At 54.8% G+C, this 20,354-nt stretch overlaps 3 protein-coding genes across 3 annotated transcripts; 1 reads left to right on the top strand and 2 right to left on the bottom strand.

Moving 5' to 3' along the window:
- Positions 1–3,673: 3,673 nt before the first annotated feature.
- ARL4D (ARF like GTPase 4D) lies at positions 3,674–5,607 on the bottom strand. Its single transcript, XM_007127977.1, has 2 exons — positions 5,529–5,607; positions 3,674–4,962 (listed from the first exon to the last, which is right to left on the bottom strand). Exon 2 carries the CDS (start codon positions 4,865–4,867, stop codon positions 4,265–4,267), a length of 603 nt encoding a protein of 200 aa, XP_007128039.1. The 5' UTR covers positions 4,868–4,962; positions 5,529–5,607; the 3' UTR covers positions 3,674–4,264.
- A 5,329-nt stretch (positions 5,608–10,936) lies between these two features.
- LOC112066582 (transmembrane protein 106A-like) lies at positions 10,937–12,657 on the top strand (the record flags this gene model as incomplete). The annotated part of the gene is made up of 4 exons (XM_024130183.3): positions 10,937–11,131; positions 11,240–11,283; positions 11,793–11,846; positions 12,422–12,657. Coding segments are annotated over 4 exons (414 nt in total), but the record flags the coding sequence as incomplete, so codon positions are not given.
- Positions 12,658–13,900: 1,243 nt separating this feature from the next.
- Positions 13,901–18,585, bottom strand: CCDC200 (coiled-coil domain containing 200). The gene is given in 4 exon segments (XM_055083034.1): positions 13,901–15,253; positions 15,256–15,306; positions 16,859–17,159; positions 18,330–18,585. Coding segments are annotated over 4 exon segments (552 nt in total). The 5' UTR covers positions 18,423–18,585; the 3' UTR covers positions 13,901–15,146.
- Positions 18,586–20,354: the final 1,769 nt, after the last annotated feature.

Raw genomic sequence — 20,354 nt, 5'->3', positions numbered from 1 at the left:
ACTCACCCACTCCCTATACACACACACACGCACCCAAACGCACTCGCTATACACACACACACACACACACACCCCCAAACCCACTCTCTCTATACACACACACACACGCAGGCACACAAAACCACTCTCTCTACACACACACACACTTTGGCACTATCTAGAAAAATTAAAAATAAGTGTACCCTTTGACACAACAATTACACTTCTAGGAATCATCTTATAGGAAATCTCCCCCCAGAGTACAAAGAAATATGTACAAGGAAGTTCATTGCTGGGGACATGCTGTGGATTTAATTAATAAATGAGGGTCCATTCATACAATGGAATCTCGTGTAGTCATCAAAAAGAATGAGAAAATCCATATGTCCTGACATTGAATTATGCCCAAGATATAAATGAGAAGAGCAAAACTGTACAACGATATGCCTGAGATAACCCTATGTGTCATTCATATATATATATATATATATATACTTTTAAAAATATATGCAGAGAAAAAATATCTGAAAGATTATATGTAAAAACCTGTTCACAGTGTTTAGCTAGCTCTGAAGTTTAGACTACGGGGCTCTCCATTTTCTAAGTTTCTAAGTTTCTTTTACAACAAAGACCTATTACTTTTATAATCAAGTGAGGAAGGGGAGAACTGTTTTTAAAAAAAAATTTTTAAGGAAGGAGGGAAGAACAAACACCCTCCTCTGTCTTAGCCAGAGGAAGAGGTTCCATGACACCCACCCACAAACTCCCCAGCCGTGGTCCTGCGGATGGCCTTGGAAATAATGTGTGGCTACAGACTGCACATTCCTCACAGCCCAGTGCTGGCCTGGGCTTTCCTTACTGCCTTTGCTCCCTCCCCTCCCGCTGGCCTCCGTTCAGAAAATGCCCATGCTGGAGAACAGGCTGTCCTGTGTGCTCCTAGTGCTTCAGTGGAACTCAGTGCTTCCCAGGCCCTGGTGGAAGTGTCCATCTCCAGAAAGACTTGGTATGACACATGGTCAGTGTGAAAGGAGGGTGGAGACTTCTGGCCAGATTTGAGGCCAGAGCTCTGCTGGGCTTTGAAGATAAAGCCCCCGCGCGCCTCAGGAAGGGGAGTCGGGGAGTGGAAAGCTGGTCCCTAATCTAATCAAGGCAGGGAGGGAGGGAAGGCGGGGGAGGTCAGAGCTCTGAGGTCCTGGACTTGCTCCCTGTCTCCAACCTCCTGGTTATCTGCCCAAGGGAGTCCAAAGAGCTGGCCTGGGAGGAAGGATCTGGACGCACCACTAAGTAGCTGCGTCCTCGGGCAAGTCGCTGCCCCCTTAGGGACTTCTTTCCTCCCTTTTTGCTACTTTTTCTCTTCCTTGAGCACATGCAGCATGGGAGGACTGGACGGGGTGTGGGAAGGTGAGGGACCACTGCCATCTTTGCCCTCATGAGGGCTTTGGGGAAGCCCAGGGCACCCAGGAAAAGTGCACTCCATCTGGATTTTACCATCCAACCTGTGCAAGAAGAAGAGGTGGCTGGGGCGGGTGGGGGGGGTGGCAGTGGCTGGGGGGTGTGACTGGGGGGTGCCGCTCAGAAGGGAGCCCCAACTCTGGGACCACTGGTTTCCTTCAATTTCACCTCACAGGCAACCAGCCCCTGCCCCCACTCTTAGCCCCTAGACACCCTCGGCCCTTAAGGAGCCTCTTACTCAGCACCCATCTCAGGGTCTCAAAGAAATTCTCCTAAATAAAGAAGCTGAGACAAAGAAACTACAACCTACCTGCAATCCTGATCCCACCCCCATCCCAAGCAACTGGCCCAGAGTTCAACACGCAGAACCCCTGAGGTGGTCCCCTCCCTCCCAGCCCTCCATCCCTTTGATGGACTAAGGCAGGAGGATTATTACAAAGCTCCGGACCCTTACCCAGCCAGAATGTAGCTTTCTAATCAGAATGCCCCCGTGCTCCCCTCTCCCCACAACGCTTCAGAGCAACTGGCTTCTCCATCTCACTTGTCGCCAGCACCCACCTTGCTCCACACCCCCAGGGGGTCAGGGCACGAGCCAGGACATTCGCATGTCTCCTGGGGACCATGGCCCCCACCCAGGGCTGGAGAAGGGTTGGGGGGAAGAGGGGAGTAGAAGACAGTTCTAATAAGATAGGGAGGGAGGCTGATTGGCAGAACCCCAGAGGTGGCACCATGGACGCCTCTCTGCTAGGGATGGGGGAGCACCTCTGCATACATAGTCCCCCAAATCCAGAGACCTTAGTCCCCCAGGTGACCAAAAATGGAGAGAACGTGTCCTTGGAGATTTTGAGACAAAACAGCAAAACTGGGGTGGAATGGGGAAGAAAGATCTCCCAGCAAGACCTAGGGTCCTTCCAGCCAGGTCCTCCCCAGCCTGTTCCTGGGCTGCAGAAGAGGACTCTACCCTGAGGACTGGGAGAGATGAGTCACAGGTGTGGGTAGAGAGCGGCCAGGTAGCACGTGTCCCCAGCAGAACCAGCCCGGCAGCTCTGTCGAGCAGGCCCCAGCACTGACGCAGACTTGGGCACCCTTCCGGATGGATGCACATCCACCCCCGTCCTGCCAGCCACCTTGAGCACCAGGAGAAGGGGCGTGCACGGGTGTTAGCAAATCTGACCTGGCCCAGACTCGGCAAACTCAGCTTCTGCCGGCTGGCTAGGAAGAAATGAGTTCCTTAGGAAGGCTCCCCCAGGATGGGGTTGCCAGCACCTCCCCTCCCTCCCTAGGTCCTTTAGCCTGATTCTGGAGCAGGGACTCTGAACATGCTCTGGGGATCCCGTGTTTGCACAAAGGGTGGGCATGGGACTGGGGGACTGGAAAGAACTGTGCTTGGTTTTTACTTACGACTCCCACTCAGATTAGGAAGATCTAATTGTCCTCAGACACAGCTGGCCCTCGTGCTGGTGAGGTGGGCGTGACCCTGAAAGTCTGGGCAGGGGTATTCAGGCTCTCATGACACTAGCAATTTATTCTTACGATCACCGCTAACATTGGTGGTCTACGTGGATATCCAGCCGTCCTCACTCGCACCAGGCTCAAACAGCTACTAGACTTCCCCTCTCTTGGGAATAGCTGGACGACTCACGGCTTAGTCACAGGTGCCTGGCTGGTTCAATCCAGCCCAGGCCTCCCCAGCACCAGTCACTGCCACTGCTGCCAGTGAGCTGAAATCAGCAGGACTGAGCACACAGAGGTGGCTTAAGGCCAGGAGGAAATTACTTTCCATTCTCTCCACATCCCCCAAGATGTGTATTGGGGTTGGGAGAGGAAATCAGACTAACCACCTGAGTGCTGCGGACGAGGCAGACCTACCTACATAGACCTAAGAGGTGTCCCCAAGGGCAAGGACCTAGGAGCAGCTCACACCAGCAAAACTTGAAGTTAAATCCGCAAGGACCAGCTGGGATCGGGGGCAAGTCAGAGCCAGAGGAGGAGGGGAGGGGAGGAAAGTGGAAGAAAGAAGGGACCCAAAAAAACCTGGCAGAGATCAGGCAATAGCATGGGGTTATTTCAACTCTCTATAATCCCCACCAGCCCATAAACACACAATCTAATTTTTTAGAAAAGTGCTTGCTTTGCAAATTCAGCTTCAAGATAAGTCCCTCCTCCCCACCCCTGCCTGCCCATAGAGAAATCTTGGACTAACCCTGAGGCTAGGTAAGGAGAGGAAAATGCCAGACCAAGGTTAGAGCTACAACATCATCAGTCTTTAATAACTTATAGGCAAATGCTTAAAAATCGTTAATAATAATACAGAGGACGCACGTGGCTTATAAAAATGGTTGTGAGTCTACAAAGGTGGGGAGGAGTTCTTGGCACTTTCATACAAAGAGAAAAATATAGACTCTTACGACTGGCACCCCTAGAAAAGCAACCTGGGGAGACCCCTCAGCTGGGGGGAGGGGCAAGAGCTAGTTCTCGTTTATTCCAGATGCATCCTCCAAGAAACTCTCCTTCACCCCCAAACACATCTAATCAAAAAGCCAGAGAAGAAAAACAGGAAACAGGGTCGAGGTAGAGTCAGTTTACATTTAAGCCTCCACAGTCCTGCAGCCTCCACTTCTCCAGAAGAGAGGATGAGGGAGAGATGTGAGAACACATCCCATCTCCTATCGCCCACCCCAGTGTTGCCCCAAAACAGGACCCCCGGTGTGCTCCTTGGTCCTTCATTGAGGTGAACAGGTCCTTGCACCCTGGGGCTAAGTGAGGGGCCACAGGCTCCACCTGGCTGTCCAAGTGTGCAGGCCCCTACTGGTGAGGAGGGGGCAGCCTCAGGTCACCGTCTCTTCTTGCCTGTCCGGGCAGCCTTCTTTCTCTTGAGGATCATCTCATACAGGCGCTCCAGGCCTGGCTGCAGGCCCAGCCCGTCCACAGCACTGCAGCCCTGCACGTGGGTGAGTGGGGCGGCAGCCAGCTCGCGGACTGCCAGCCTCTTCTCCACCTCGGCTGCGCTCAGTGCCCCAGGCTGATCCTGCTTGTTGGCCAGCACCAGGACAGGCACACCCTGGTTGTCCGAGGCCCGGCTGATTCGGTGTAGCTCCACCTTGGCCTCCTCCAGCCGCTCAGCCTCAGCAGCATCCACCACAAACACCAGCCCGTCTGTCCGGCGCGTGTAGGAGCGCCACAGTGGTCGAAGCTTCTCCTGCCCCCCCACGTCCCACACTTGGAAGGTGATGCCACGGGACCCCCCCAGGGGCACCCGGATCTTCTCGGTGTTGAAGCCTTTGGTGGGGACACTCTGGACAAACTCTTTGAACTTGAGGCGGTAAAGAAGGGAGGTCTTTCCAGCCGAGTCCAGCCCAATGACCACAACGTGCAGGGCCTGGAAGTGAGGCAGGAAGGAGGCGGTGGGTGCCATCTCTGTCAAGTGGTTCCCCATGATGAACTCTGGCTAAGGTGCAGGTCCTGGGGCTCACAGTAGAGGCAGGGAGGACGCCTTGAAACTGCAGGCTCTGGAGACCACAGCTGGGCTATCTGAACAGGGAAAGGTCATAGGAGAAAAGAGGAGATGTTTAATAATAAACATGAAATTTGCAACTTCTTGATCATTTCCTAAATCAGCTGCTCATTTTTTTAATTCCTTTTTTTTCTTTTTTTTAAAGCAGCTGCAGGTATAACAGAGGCTCTCCCCGCTCCCTGGGGGGCCCTGACAAGGGCGATGAGACCTAGAGAAACCCCCAGGTCCCGGGACACTGAGGTTGGGGGGAGAGACCTCGATCGCCGGACAGTCAGCTTCCGCGCTTGTGGCAAGGTAGCAGGCATCGCGACCCGTTCCCCAGGAGAGAATCCTCGGGGGAACGTGCAGCTGGGGGGCAGAGGGCCCAAATTAAGAATCAGGGTGCGGGCGCTGAGACCGGAGAGTGAGGCCCACTCGCACCCTCCTTCCACATCCCTAGGCGGTTGACACAACCCTCCTTACACAGAGACCCCCTCCCCACTGCCCCGCGACACTCCACTGCCCGCCTTGCTGCGATCGCCGACTCCAGCTCCCCCGGCCCCGCACCCGGATCGCCTCGGCTCGGCCCGAACAGCCCCTTTACCTTCCGACAGCCGCGCTCTCCCGGCTCCCCTCCAGGTCAGCCCCGCGAGGCTCCTAGCCGGCCTCCAGCCCGCTGGCACTGAGGAGCGGCCCGGGGCACTCTGCCTTAAAACCCGCGCGTGACGTCACGTGGCGCGGGCCAATCAGCGGCCCTGCGGCAGCGAGGAGGGGCGGGGCGGGGCGTGGAGATCCGCGGACTGGAACCCGGGCCACACTGTGATGGACGTTTGATCAACTGGTGACCGTTTTATTTGATCTTTTCTACCATAATCTAATATTTGGAATTAAACTCGGGATAAATCCGGGATGGAAGGTGGGAGGGGCAAAAGGAACACGCGTGGCAACGTTTGACTAGGGAGGAGAGGTGAAGAGCGTTAATACTCTCAATACCACCACCTCCCCCTCACCCAGGCAGAGATATCCACCCCACGTATACGCTCCCTTGGCGGGTCCACTCGAGAGATGCTGACAAGTCTTCCTCCTTTATCCTTCCTAATTCAATGTTTTAACCTGTGTGAACATGGAACCCCATAAAACAGCCTAAACCCATTTCCCCTATTGATCTTCGTAACAGCCAGAGGATGAACGGGAAGAGGGGGAACCAATGAGAGACCAGCTCTAGGTGTTTGGACAGGCACATGTCACTCTAATTTCCAATCAGGAAGAAGAATTAACCAAAGAGTGATAACTGTCGTCCAAAAATATATTGAGGTAAGGCAACGAAGAGGATTTGAAAGCAGGGCAGAATTGCAGGAAACAGTTTTCAAGAGGTAGATTGGGGTGCCTGTGAGGTAGGGACTGGTGTCGTCTGCATTATATAGGTGAAGAAAGCTCTGAAGGCCTCAATGACTTGTCTAAGGTCACATATAGCTAGTAAGTGGTTGAGCAAGGATGTGTCTGAATCCAGTGCCTTGGCCCCTCACCACTTACCTATCCAATCTCTCTCCTCAGGGAGATTCTCAGCAGAAGTCGCCCCCCGCCTCCCGTTGTTGGTCAGAGTGCCCGCCAGCAGCAGACCCCCTGAGGGCCTCCCTTGTTCAAATCGATAAAGACAGACTCCTTCACTTCACAGGGTGTTTACTGACCTCATTAATACTGTCTCCTCTGCATGAGCCAAAGAGACTGTGGAGACATAGAGGATGAGCAGACCACAGGGCCTGGCCTCAGACGGCTTCTACTCTAGCGAGAGAGACAAGACTGGCCACTGACAGGGAACATTGGGACTTTGTAAATCGTGAGATAAGCACTTATAGGACTTCAGAGGAGGGAGAGAACATGTCAACTAGAAGCTTCCGGAAAGGTTTCCAGAAGTTAATTAGTCCTGCGTAGGATTGGTTGGGAGGTGGACAGGACTGAGCGGCATCTCCCTAGTCATTACAGCCTGATACAGTTTGGGCAGCACTGAAGAGGAGGAGATGTCACAAACGGGCAGTGTGACCAAAGGGTAACAGTGATTACCTGCAGGGAGGAAGGTAAAACTGAAGGTGGGGAGGGGGTTCAAAGGAGAATGAAATGTTAACTCTTCTCTTTCCATTTTTACACGGAAGCTGGATGCTTGAATTTATTATATAATTCAGTGTTAACTTTTTAAAAGGCTGTCTATGAGGGGAATTGTAAAAGTGGCAGGGGGGAGCCATTGCCAGACAGGAGGGTCAAGCCCTTCTTGCCCACTAGCTTCCCATCTGTTTAGCACCAGCCTGCCTTGCACCCTCCTCGTCCCCTCCCCTCAACAAAACCAGCCACCTGGTTTTCCCCAGCAATGCAGGGAGCTTCCCCAAATCCCTGAAGAGATCAAAACCTTAGGTAGGGCTTCCCTGGTGGCGCAGTGGTTGAGAGTCCGCCTGCCGATTCAGGGGACACGGGTTCGTGCCCCGGTCCGGGAAGATCCCACATGCCGCGGAGCGGCTGGGCCCGTGAGCCATGGCCGCTGAGCCTGCGCGTCCGGAGCCTGTGCTCCGCAACGGGAGAGGACACGGCAGTGAGAGGCCCGCGTACCGCAAAAAAAAAAAAAACCTTAGGTAATTAGTTTGTTACACCCATGTTGGGCGGTGGCAGAATGCAGCAGGAGCTAAGGCGCAAGGGTAGAACTGAGTTAGGAGAGGGGAAGTCAGAGCAAGCTGAGAGGTTGGGAACCACTAGCTCATTGAGTGGCCAATGCATGCTAAGCTGTGGTCAAGGGACTTTGCATACTTCTCCTTTTTTTTTTTTTTTTAATTTTTATTTTTGGCTGTGCCTTGCGGCTTGCGAGCTCTTAGTTCTATGACCAGGGACAGAACCCATGCGCTTGCAGTAAAAGCACAGAGTCCTAACCACTGGACTGCCAGGGAATTCTCAACACTTTTCCTTTTTTTAATACACAACTCAAACCATGTAGTAAGTATAGTTATTCCAAAAAGAAAACACCAAAGCCAGAAAGGGTAAGTAACTTGTCCAAGGTCACCCAGCTAGAAATTGGCCAAACTTGCCTTTGATCCCATGCTACAATGGCTGTGAAACCGAAAACACAGAGAAACAGAAAACACATGGAAACTGAAAACAAACACACATTGTTTTGTGTTTCTTCCACAGTCTTTGAAATTTCTTTAACATTTCTCCTACATCTCCTGGGCCTCACACCCAAGAAGGAAATTGTCACTTGATCACCTGATAAGGGAGATGAAACTGGCAATCTCCCCACCTTTCATCTTTTGCCTTTGCCAGGAAAGGTGTTGATGAACAAATGGGAAGGAGGAAGTGGGGCAAGGTGAGGGTGAAGGAAGGGGCCCAGTTTATCAGGGCAGCACCAGGCTGTGGGCCTACCCCAATCCAGTCTCCTTTAAATGGGAACCCCACCTCCACACCCAGCTTGGGGCCCTGGGAGCCTTCCTCCATTAATGACCATTTTGTTTCCTGGCAGCCTCACCTCTGAAGCCCTTTCTCTCCACAAGATCACAGCCCAGGACCTAGTGCATTGGAGGATTCCCTGCAGAGAGCACTGGAACATTCTTACTTTGAGCATTCATTTATGGAATGCCTGCTAGGTTGAAGGCCTGAGTGCAATGGCTTTTAGGACCTGCCTTGTGGAGTGGACATTATAATGAGGAGTGGGGAGAGACAGGGAATGGCTAAAGAGGTTAATGTCAGATGGTGATACATGCCATCAAGGAAAATAAAACACGGAAATGTGCTAGAGAGTGACTGGGGAGAGAGCTGCTTTACCTGGGGGAGGGGGATTGCTCAGGAAGACCTCTCCATTGTGACATTAAAGCCAAGGTTTAAGTGGCAAAGAGTTCAAGTAAGCATTCCAGACAGAAGGACCAACTAGCTGGGACCTACCTGCTTCCTCCCATTGGCTCCCTGACCTGGGTCAGATTGCAGCTGCTGAATGATTATTCTTCCTCAGAGCTGTCTCCACACCAGACTAAACGCTGAGCCCAGGAGCTGGTTCTTCTCATCCACAGCTCTGCAGTGCCCAGCACCGTGCCTGCCACACAACAGGCAATCGGGAAATCTTTCATGATTCATGACTGCATGATGGAATGATCAAATGTACTCAAGGGGGTTCCCTGTGTATGGGAACCAAGCATCCAGCCTTAGCTGGGAGTTTCCTGGTCTGGGGTCCTTGGGGGTTGGCAGAGATGCCTGTTAAACCCTGCACTTCTAGGCAAGGTCTGGGCAGTACTCAACCCTCAGGCCTTTATCGAGGAAGAGGGATTTCTTGGAGGAGAAAAACAGAGGCCATGGGACAGATGACACTGGAGAGAGAGGCCCCCCTCAAGGCCTAGTGGGCTGAAACCCTGGGCTGAGAGTCATCATGAGTCCTGTCCTCGCAAGTAGACTGGCGTGGAAAAGCCACTTTCCCCCGGGAGCCTCAGTTTCCTCAGCATGTAACTAGGGACTTAGATGATTCCAGGTCCCTTTCCCCAGGCCAGCCCATGCTCTAGAGTAGGGGAGGGTACAGGATGGATGGAGGTCACCTAGAAAGCAGCTGAGGACATCCTTGTCTCCACAGCAGCCCAACCAAGTACCTGCCTGAGTGCACAAATGAAGGGAGGAGAGGAGTCTGCAGGAGTAGGGATGGGCTGGGGGAGGGGATGCCCAGGAACGGCTTCGGCATGGGAGTCACAAAGACCAGTATTTCAAATCCCAGCTTTGCTTCCTCAAGAATCAAATGGAGGAAACACAACCTACTACTTAGAATGAGTGTGAAAAGAAAAAATGTGGGAAAGGGGCCTTTAGGTACCCTTTTCCCATGCCAGGGGCCCTTTGAGAGGCAACTCACCCAAAACCACCGAGGGCCAAGGCAAGGGCTGGAAAGTGGCAGATGCTGCCCTCTGGTGGACATGTCTGTCACTGCCTGCGTCCTGAAGAAAAGTGGAGGAGTGAAGTTGTACACTTCACTCCTTTGCCTCCTTCTGGAGGTTTGTTTTTTTTTTTCTGGCCACGATTCACGGCTTGTGGGATCTTAGTTCCCCCACCAGGGATTGAACCCTCGCCATCGTCAGTGAAAGTGCTGAGTCCGAACCACTGACCACCAGGGAATTCCCCTGCAGTCTTCCTTTCAGACAGGACCTTTCCTACAGTTTGAGGTTGGGAATGGAAGATCCACTCTTCTCGCGTTTTGTAAATGTATTTATTATTTATTTTTGGCTGTGTGGGTCTTCGTTGCTGAGCGCGGGCTTTCTCTAGTTGCAACGAGCGGGAGCTACTCTTTGTTGCAGTGCATGGGCTACTCATTGCGGTGGCTTCTCTTGTTGCGGAGCACGGGATCTAGGCGCAAGGGCTTCAGTAGCTGTGGCACGCGGGCTCAGTAGTTGTGGCACACAGGCTTAGTTGCTCCGCGGCATGTGGGATTTTCCCGGACCAGGGTTCAAACCCGTGTCCCCTGCACTGGCAGATTCTTAACCACTGCGCCACCAGGGAAGTCCTCTTTTCAAGGTGTGTGTGTGTGTGTGTGTGTGTGTGTGTGTGTGTGTGTGTGTGTGTGTGTGTGGAGGTGAGATCAGACGTAAATGAACATTATTTGAGCAGAAAATCTAATTTCAGTTATATTTCCCATGCCTTTACTGAGGGCCTAATAGCTGATGCCAGGTTGCTGAGGCAGGAGGAGGCGACAGGGCGGAGAAGGTCATGAAGAGGCAGTCACAGCCATGTTTTGGTGTCTCAAGAGACAGATCCACACAAGGAAGGGTGTCCCTGGGTGCAGTCGGGGTGGTGTGCCTGAGACTCCCTGGGTGGGCAGGACTGAACAGAGAGAGCCTTGCAGGGTGAGACTGGATTTTGAGCCAGCTTCATGTCCTAGGGAAAGGTGACCCCTCGCCATTAAGAGCCCCTCGGAGGGGCTCCTGGCACTGGGGCCTCGGCAGCTGAGGCCCACATTGGGGGTGGGGCTCAATCAGGCCGCGGGGTTTTGAAACTGTCTGACTTCTTCTTGCCAAGGATGGTGCTACCCTCACCCCTTCCTTTCCCTGTCTTCCTCGCCAGAATATCTTGAGCATCTCCAATAACAACTACTACCCCATCGCTGTGACCCAGCTGACCATTGAGGTTCTGCACCTGTCCCTCGTGGTGGGGCAGGTCTCCCACAGCCTTCTCCTCCACATCGGCCCTTTGGCCAGTGAGCAGGTGACTCCCTCTTGCTGGCCAGCCCTGCCCACAGGTGTGTGGACGCGGGTGGCGGGCGGAATGGGGTGGCTGGAGTTGGGGCTAACCCTATACCCATTTGGTTGACAGGTGTTTTATACAGTAGCCAACAGGATATGGGATGAAAACACATAGTGAGTAGCCCTTGCTGCCTTCTCCCTTAGCCTCTTTCCTGGTTGGAAACCCACTTTGAATTCCCACCAGACGTTCCGATTGCTTAGCGAACCCTGCAGTCAGCATGTGGCCTGCACTCTTGAGGCCAAGACTGCAGCGTACAAGCATTCAGGGCCCCCAGCCTCTGCCTGTTTGGACCTGGCCTGGAATGAAAACCAGGCTAGAATCTGGTTAATACTTAACGATATCTGACCTTGGGCTCTTCAGCCTGACTCACCGGTTTCTACTAAGGGAGAGGCCAGCCCGTGCCTGGGCCAAACCAGTGGGGGTTGGAGGAGTGATGTTGCAGCAGGGGCGACATGCTCACCTTGGGCAGAGGGAGAGGCAAGGGGTGGGGGTGGCCTGTGGGGCCCCTGATGGAAAGGAGGCAAGGGGGGCTGGGACTGCAGGTCTCCTCCGAGCTGTCTGACAGGCTGCTCAGTGTGTGAAACGTGGGCCCAGGTTCTCTCTCTGTCTCTGTCTCTCTCAGCAAGATCTGTACCTGGCTGAAAATCAAAGTCCACCACGTGCTCCTGCACATCCAGTAAGTAGGGCCTGGAGCCCTGGTACCGGCCCTCTCCCACTTCTGCCCGCCCGTGGGAGGAGAGTCATCGCAGCGAATCCCGTGAGTCTGTGTCGGCTCTTGGCTGTAGCAGGTCCAGCCCCTCCCCTAAGGGCCACCTTGCTTATGAGCCGGGACAGCCACAGATCTGCCCGGAACCCTGAGGGGGCAGCTGTCCCAGGAGCTTCGCAGAGCGGGGAGCAGAGGGAGGGCCGGCTTTGGTCTGAGGAAGCCCGCCCTCCGCAGAGAGCAGCGCGGGGCCAGGGCTTTCCTCTTCTTCCCAGACACTTGTGGTGTGCAGGAGTAGAGACAGCGAGGCGCACACCTAGGGTGGCGTGAGCTCTGCAGCCGCCATCTTACTCCTTTCCTCGGCCGCCACCAGGTCTCTCCCCTCCCCTCCCTGCTTCCTTCTCTCACTCCTACCCCAGCTGCAGATCCTTAGATCGGTGGAAGTGGAAGCTGGGTGGGGTCAAGGCTCAAGCTCTGTCATCTTCGAAATAAAACTGGTGTGGGTTTTTTTGGGGAAAAAAAAAAAAAAAGCCCTGTTTCCTCTCCAGGGGCACCCTGACCTGTTCCTACCTGAGCCATTCAGAGCAGCTGGTCTTCCAGAGCTACGAATACGTGGACTGCCGGGGAAACGCATCCAAGCCCCACTTGCTGGTCCCTCGCCCGCCGTGACCTGTCTGCTGTCGTCGAGCTCCGGGCACCTGCCGGCCTGGTCTGTATCTCCCACCACTCCGTGGCACCCAATAGGACGAGAGTGACTTTGCCAAAGGAAAAGCTCTGCTTTATCATACCCTCCCCCTGTTCACCCCCAGCAGAGGAAGCTTTCTGTGGATGTTAACTTCACACACACACACACCCCCTCACACCCTCACACCCTCACACCCTCACACCCTCTCTGATTTCCACAGGAACGGAAGCTTGGTTCTTCTAGAGGCCAGCACCAGATATTCCCCTTAGTCTGTCTTGAGGAAAGTCTGATCTGACATTTCCTCAGAGCTGCCTCAGAGGCATGGAGTGGCACCCACACTTTCTGTGCTGAGCACCTTGGTTGCCCAGCTCGTCCAGGGAAGACCTTTGTCCTGCCTGAGTGTGGAGAAGGCTTTCATTTTGTCTGGCTTTTAATACATGGATCCTTTCCAAGTTCTCCACCTGGTAATGAGAAAGTGACTTGGGGGACAGCCAGCGTTGTCCCCAGGGCCTTTTAGGGAACCGCAGATGCTCTCCTACGCCGCCCTGCTTTGGTCGTGTGACAAAGTGATGGTGATGACCTGCTTCCCGCCTGGTAACTTGTCCCCCCCCCACCCCCACCCCCCCCATCTGACAGCAAGATTGGCCAAGGCCCTTTGGCTCTGCAGCCTTCCTGGTTAAAGGCTGTCTGGGTCCCCAGGAAGTCAGAGCTGTTCTGCAGCTAAAGCTTCTCCTCTCCAGAAAACAGTTTTATTATTCTCTTCATAGCAGGAACCAAAGTAGGAGGGGAGGGGAGGGGAGGGAAAGGGAGGCACCGGGCACCCCCTGGGCCTGCACGGGAAAAACAGAGACAAAGCCAGAGTCATTTTAAAAGGTTTTTTATTGAAGGAGGCCACCAGCCTGAGCCCATGTGAGGGGACGCCGGCAGGTCAAACGGTGGGTGCAGCTGCAGGTCAAACCTGCAGAGGTGAGGCCGGACTGCTGGGTTCCGCCGCACCCCCAGCCTAGTCCCAGGGCACCCTGTGCTCCCAGAGGCCTCTGCTCTCCTTTGGGCACTGACGGTACGGAGCTGCATATCCGTCGGGACGGGTCTAGGCCGTCCCCTCTTTGCTGTCACTCAGATGGCGAGAAGCCCCAGGCAACCCCCAGGTTCTTTAGCCGAGCAAGAGTTGTGTTTGCTCACTAGAGGCGGTTACGGTTTCCATCTCTCAGACAGGCAGAGAGGTGAGCTTGAGTAGCAGGGAAAGCTGAGTTTGCAGTAGGAAGGGCGGAGAAGGGGACGTGGGGCCAGAACCTGGTGAGGAGCCGGCCGGGGCCGGGGTGGGGGGGGTGGGGGGTGGGGCGTGGATGAGGGGAAGGAAGGAGTTCGTGCTGTCTGCACGCTTTCACGCCTGGGTAACTGGCGTCGAGGTGGTGCTGGTAAGAGCACGGAAGTCCACGAGGGCCAGGCTGGAGCTCACGCTGGGTGGAGTTCGCCAAATGTAATGGATTTATATTGGAGTCGATCAACTGTGCTTAACAATGTTTAAGAAAGGAAAATAAACGGCTCCTGTGAGTGGGAAGGGAGCTGGTGGACGCTCCCCGTCTCACAGCCTGTTTCTTAATATCCAGGTGGGCATCACGGTCTCTTCCCCAGTCCCCGAGCCCCTCGGGAACACGCCCCGCCTCTCTGCCTTCTGGGAGGCCGCTCCCAGGAGCCCGCTCTCTCCCCTTCCCTCGTCGTGTATCTCTGAGTCCCTCCCGACGCGAATGCTCCTGTTCTGTGCGCCCCCGCTCCTTCGCCTCCCCCAGCTGCTCCTCTCAGGGAACGCTGCCCCGAGAGGCTCCTTCAGTCTCACCCAAAGGCGAGGCTACAACGAAAGGCCCCAGGCATTCCCCCTCACCGGTCAAGGGTGGAGAGAGGGAGCAGGGCTGGGGGACCCCAGGTGTCAGTTTCAGGCAGTGGTGAGGGGGATGCCTGGGGCCTCCAGAGCCTCTTGGTTGCCTCTGCTACATGGAGAGGCTGAGACCCAGGGAGGAAGAGGCCTGTGGATTTGGGGGGAGGGGGGCCAAGTCCCCGTCTTCCCAAGGTCAGGTGTCCTGTGCCTGAAGGCTACAGTCCTCCTTTCCTCTGAGTTCTTTCTCTCCATCCCTTCCAACCATCCTCCGTTCAACAGCCGAGTGCCCACCGTGGACCAGGCATGACACTGGACTTGGGGGAGGCCCCTGCCTGCCACTTCTTCCTGATGCTGCCCCAGGTCCCGGGTCTGCTCTGGTGTGATGCAAGCCACGCTTCCCCGGATGCATCTCAGTAAGCATCGGCCAGGAGGAAGGGCTGGTGGTGGCTCCAGTGAGAGTCGTAAACCTGAGCCCCCAGCAGGCCTATCGCTGCTAAATAAGGGCCGGTAGTGGAGCTGTAGACCTGGGGGGCCCAAGGCCAAGTTGTCCCATTGGCTTTGCCTGGAGAAGCATGGAATTGCCCTCCACTTTCTTCTCGCACCCTCTCCATCCTCTTCGTGGGTCTTCCTGCCCCCTCCCCCTCATCTCGGACTCAGGGAGCCCAGCCAGTCTCTTGATTCTTTCCGGGAAGAGATCGCATGTTATTCCCAGCTAGCCTCCCCTGCCAGAGTGGATCAGGAGGGGTTGGCTTTTGAAGTGGAGATGTTGCTGGGAGGTAAGAAGATGGGGCTGCTCATCTGATGTTTGCTGATGGCCAGTGGGGTCTTGGGGGTCTGCCTCTGAATCACCACTGCTGGATGTAATTCGTTGACTGAGAAGAGGGAGAGACAGGAGGCAAAACAGGTTAGTTAGCAGCTCCTGGGCCTGCTGGTTTCAGAACATCGTCTTGAGCCCTCTGAAGCCAGAGCAATCAAACTGAAATGTAGCAGCCCAGTCCTCATCTTAAAGGGCCAGGATCAGGTTCTCCCATCCCTTGCACCTGAGTCAGAAAAAAAAAAGCTTCTTCCCAAAGCTTACCCTGTTTTATGTAATTCTCGAGTGGCTCACAAAAGAGTCTTCCTGGGTTTTGTTTTTGTTTTTGCGGTACGCGGGCCTCTCACTGTTGTGGCCTCTCCCGTTGCGCGGAGCACAGGCTCCGGACGCGCAGGCCCGGCGGCCATGGCTCACGGGCCCAGCCGCTCCGCGGCATGTGGGATCTTCCCGGACCGGGGCACGAACCCGTGTCCCCCGCATCGGCAGGCGGACTCTCAACCACTGCGCCACCAGGGGAGCCCCTTCCTGGGTTTTGACGGTCTACGATGAGCCAGGCTGTAAGCTAAGTGCTTTGGATGCTTTCCCTTTTAATTCAGTCCTCGTGACACCTCTACTGAGGAGGTGGTGGTATCAGTCTCATTTTATGGGTGGGGCAGCTGAGGCTCAGAGATTGGAGTCGTGCTCCCAGAGAGTGGTGATCCTGACTGAGACCACAACCTCTGACTTCACGTCTTACCGTCCTCCCGCTCCAGCTGGCTCTACCCCATCAGCATTTCGAACGGCCCCTTGATTTTGCTTCTCTGGCACCTGTCCTATCTTTCCAACTAGATGGTCAGCTCCTTCGCTTATACTGAGTGCTGAGCAACAGGGCCTACAGAGACGTTTTTATGGGGGCATGGAATGGAGAAATGGGCCATCCAGAAGTGACTGAATAACTTCAGTCCCCTCTCCCGATTGCTGCCAAGGAAGCCTTTCTAGACTCCACCTGCACTAACACGCAAGCACACTCAGACGCGCAGCCAAACTGTAGCTGCCTTTCACGCTCTGAGTCCGTCTCACCGTGAATCGTGGGCACTTGGTGTGTGTACCTGGGCTAGGTTTCCTGAAACCTGATGATGAAACGAAGCACACGTTACTCATCTGGCAGTTCCGGAGAATGGAACATGCCACAGCTGGACTCTTTACCACCTGTCTGGGGGCAGGCCAAGGCCCCTAGCTGGGGCGAGGCAAAGTCCCAGCCCCCACTGAGCATTCTCCACTAGGAAGCCGACGGGTGCTTCCCTGTTCCAGACCCCCCCCCCCAGGGCTCAGGATATCCCGTTGCTAAGCCTACACCTCCTATCCCACCCTCGGGCCGCCCGGACCCCGTCTGTCACCCTCACCCTGGAGAAGGGACTGACAACTTCTGAGCCACCCTCCGCGGAAGTCAGCGGGTTTCTCTGCAGCTCCCGCTGGGTGCAGATCCACTCAGAGAGTGACACACCCCCCCGCCCCCAGGTAAAGGTGAAGGGTGCCAGGGAGGGTCAAAGGGTGGGGTGACAGATGTGGCTTCTGGACTATAGCCAGGGGCTCTCTCCTCAGTATCTCCCGCTCCCGGGCATCTCACTTACCTGCACCTTGAGGGTTCGTCACCCCTCCTTGGAATCTGTCCTTGTGGGCGCCCGGTCTTTGGGAATCCTGGAGAATGTACCGGGAGGTGCGCTGAGTAAGAGGGTCTTGGGCATTTTGTGGCTTTGGCTGAGGAGGCGGAGGCGGCGGCGGCGGCGGCGGCCGCTCGGGTACCTGCGGAGGCTGCGGCTGCGCGGGTGGCGACTGTGATGGCGCCGGCGGTGGCCGCGACTCCTGCGGCGACTCCCGAGATGGCTGGGGTTTTTTTTCAGATTGCCGTTCTTCTTGGAGTTTCTTCAGTTTCTGTCAAGAACCACCCCCCGCAAGTGGCATCCTCCTCCCTCCCCACCCAGTCACCCCCACTGCCAGAGGCACTGAGGGGAGCAAGGCAAGGGAATCCAGAGGGGGAGGTGGCTGGAGGGTCTCTGTTCCCTGGAGTTGGAGGCTGAGGCTGGAGCCTGAGCTCTCTCCCCTCACCCACCCACACCCTAGGACTGTTTCTATAGCAACAGTGCCCCCACCCCACCCCCCGGCACAGCCCCTGCCCAGGAAACAGCAGCCTCTGGCCACCTACCTCGTAGCTTGGGAGCTGCGCGCTCGCGCGCGCGCACTGAAAACCGTTTGCAGTGCCAGAGGGTAAAGAATAATCTCTTGCAAATGCTTTGAAACAGCACTGTCCAGTGGAAATATAACGAGGGCCATATATAATTTAAAATGCTCTGTTAGCCACATAACAAAGTAAGAAGAAATAGGTGAAACTAAGTATAATAATATATTTTATTCGGCCCAGTACAGCCGAAACGTAAAACCAATATGAAAATATTAATGAGATAGTTTATAGTCTTTGTTTTCGTATCAAGTCTTCAAAACCCAGAGGGCATTTTATACTCAACAGCACATCTTAACTTAGACACTACATTTTGATTTAAAATATTTGATCTATATTTAGAGTTCAGATAATTTACAGTCGAAAAAGCAGAGTCACATATCCACGTTGTTCCAAACATACTTAAAAATGTGCCAGTACGTAAAATGAAAATCTGTTTTAAGGAGTATATTTAAATAAATTAAATGTATGTAACATTTAAAATTCAGTTCCTCGGTCTCACTAGCCACGTCTCAAGGGCTATAGCACACAGGCTGGTGGCCACCCTACTAGACAGCGCAGCTTTAAAACCTCCCGAGCCTGACCCCTCAATCCCACGTGAGGCCTCAGCCTAGTACAACAGCAAAGCTGAGTCACCCCAATACACACACACACACACACACACATACACAGACACACACACACACACACACACACACACACACACACACACGGTCCATCCAAGACATCAAAGGACCTTGCTTTCCTCCAGCCCAAGCAAAACAACATTCACCAGGTAATAGACAGCTTCCTTGGGGTCCGTCTTCCCTCCCCATCCCCTCCGTGTCCCCGGAAGGACCCTGGTGAACGGGGCCCCTCTCATGCACCTGCTCTTGCTGCTGCTGCTGGGCCATGAGCCACCTCCTCCGGTCCAAAGCCATCTGCCGGCGACGGGTCTCCCAGTGGTACGCACTGCCCATGGTGGTGGCGGAGACAGAAGGCCCCAGGCAGGGGCTGGGCTCAGGCAGAGCCCAGGAGGCTGCCACTGCCCCCCACCACTTCCGTCTCCTCCCACCTCAACCCCCTGGCCTGTGACCAGAACCACCTCACAATGCGGCCACTACCGGGGCAACTGGGCGGCCCCGCCCCCCCGCCTGCCTTGGGAAGGAGGGGGGTGTTCTTCCCAAGCCTCCTAGAGGGCATCTGTAAAGTACCTTTCTCTCCAGGGCCCTGGGCAGGTAGAAGACACCTTTCCACCTTAGCCTTGAGTTTCAGTGGACCCCGGGGACAATCCCCAAGTGGTCTGGCTTTTCTCTCTGGTTTCTTTCTCCTACCCTTCCCAGGATTCCAGCCTCCTCATCTGGCCCTCTGCCGACCCCTCCCTTCCCTCCTCCCTCGGTCCTCCGTCTCCCCCGCCGCCGTGCTGACTCAAGAACGTACAGGGACTTCCCGTGGTGGTCCAGTGGTTAGGACTCCGCGCTTCCACTGCAGGGGCCACAGGTTCCATCCCTGGTTGGGGAACTAAGAGCCCGCACGCCGCGTGGTGCGGCCACAAAAGAAAAAAAGGGAAAGAAAATACGAGACCCAGCCAGCTCTCACTGGGGTCTGAGCTCTGTGAAGGCAAAGTGGCTTATTAGAAAGTACCCTGGTTCTGGGGATTTAATATGCTGGGCTCAGGCCTACCCTCTCTCTCTTCCTCTGGCCCCGGACTCAGCTTTACCTCTCTGGGCCTCAGTTTCCTTGCCTGGAAAACCAGAAGGGTAGCACTTGTTACCTTCCTCACGGGGTTCACACGGGACCACATGGGTCAATGGAGGAGAGGTATGTGAAATGAAATATAAAATTGCTCAGCTACAGGTTGGTATTATTTATTACCCTACCTGATTTGCATCCTGTTGGGGAGGAAAAATTCGTCCTCTAGCCTTCTAGGTTCTCTGGCTGGTCTAATGGCCAAATTGACATCAGACAGACTAACAGGAGAAAAACAAGTCTGATTACATATGTTCAGGGATCCCATAAGGATATGAGACCCAAGGGCAGCTGAGGCTTATATGCCATCCTGAGCTAAGGAATGCGATAAGGGCCTAGGGCTTCAAAGCAGAGAAGGGTGGGTGAGTCACCGGACAGAAAGAAGGGCAGACGTTTGGTAACGGGGATGTTTGCCCTGCTATGCAGATGGGTCTCTCAGATAAAAGTTGTCTCCGATAATAACTCTCTCTGAGCCAGGCCCCCTATCTAAATTCTTTTAGGCAGTTGAGGGGGAGGTAAAAAGCTCTTCCTGTGTCTTTGGGGCCTGCCTTGCCTTCAACCCAAATAACCCCAGGCCAAGGTGGCACATTCTGGGGAGACTCATTTTGAACTCCTGGGGTCTCCAGGAGGTGGAGTGGCCAGGGGAGGGTGTCATTTCATGAAGCCCAGGAAGGCTTCTGGGGGCAGGGACTGGGTTGACTGTTGGTCTTTCCCCAGAGACATAGATTTTTCTAGAAACAGCAGAGGCTGGGTCCGACCGGAAGCAAGGGAAGGAAGGGTATAGGTGGTGAAGGGGCTTCAACCCAGCCTCGGCCTCAAACACTGTTGATGGTGGAGGGGAGGGTGCAGGGTGCAGCCCTTGAACCTGAAAACAGGTTCAAACAGAGAGTTTGAACCTCAAACAGAGAGTCTGTCTGTCAATTCAGGCAGCCAGTCTAGTGGCGTCATCTAGCGCTCTGGAGTCAGACAGACTCAGGTCCAATCGGGCCTGTGTCACCGACTCCCCGGGGGAACGTGGGCAGGTCACTCAGCGTCTCTGAGCCTTTCCTCTGAAGGTTGTTGGAAGACACTGTAGGATGCTTGGGAAGTGCCCGCCGTCACGGTGGGCATCTGGCTATGGCCAGCTGCTAGGGGTGCCCCAGCTCTGCTGAGGGGCCAGTGGG

The sequence above is a fragment of the Physeter macrocephalus genome, unplaced genomic scaffold (genome assembly GCF_002837175.3).
Source record: "Physeter macrocephalus isolate SW-GA unplaced genomic scaffold, ASM283717v5 random_490, whole genome shotgun sequence".
Taxonomy (NCBI): Eukaryota; Metazoa; Chordata; class Mammalia; order Artiodactyla; family Physeteridae; genus Physeter; species Physeter macrocephalus.
This window is presented reverse-complemented; position numbering and strand designations above follow the sequence as displayed.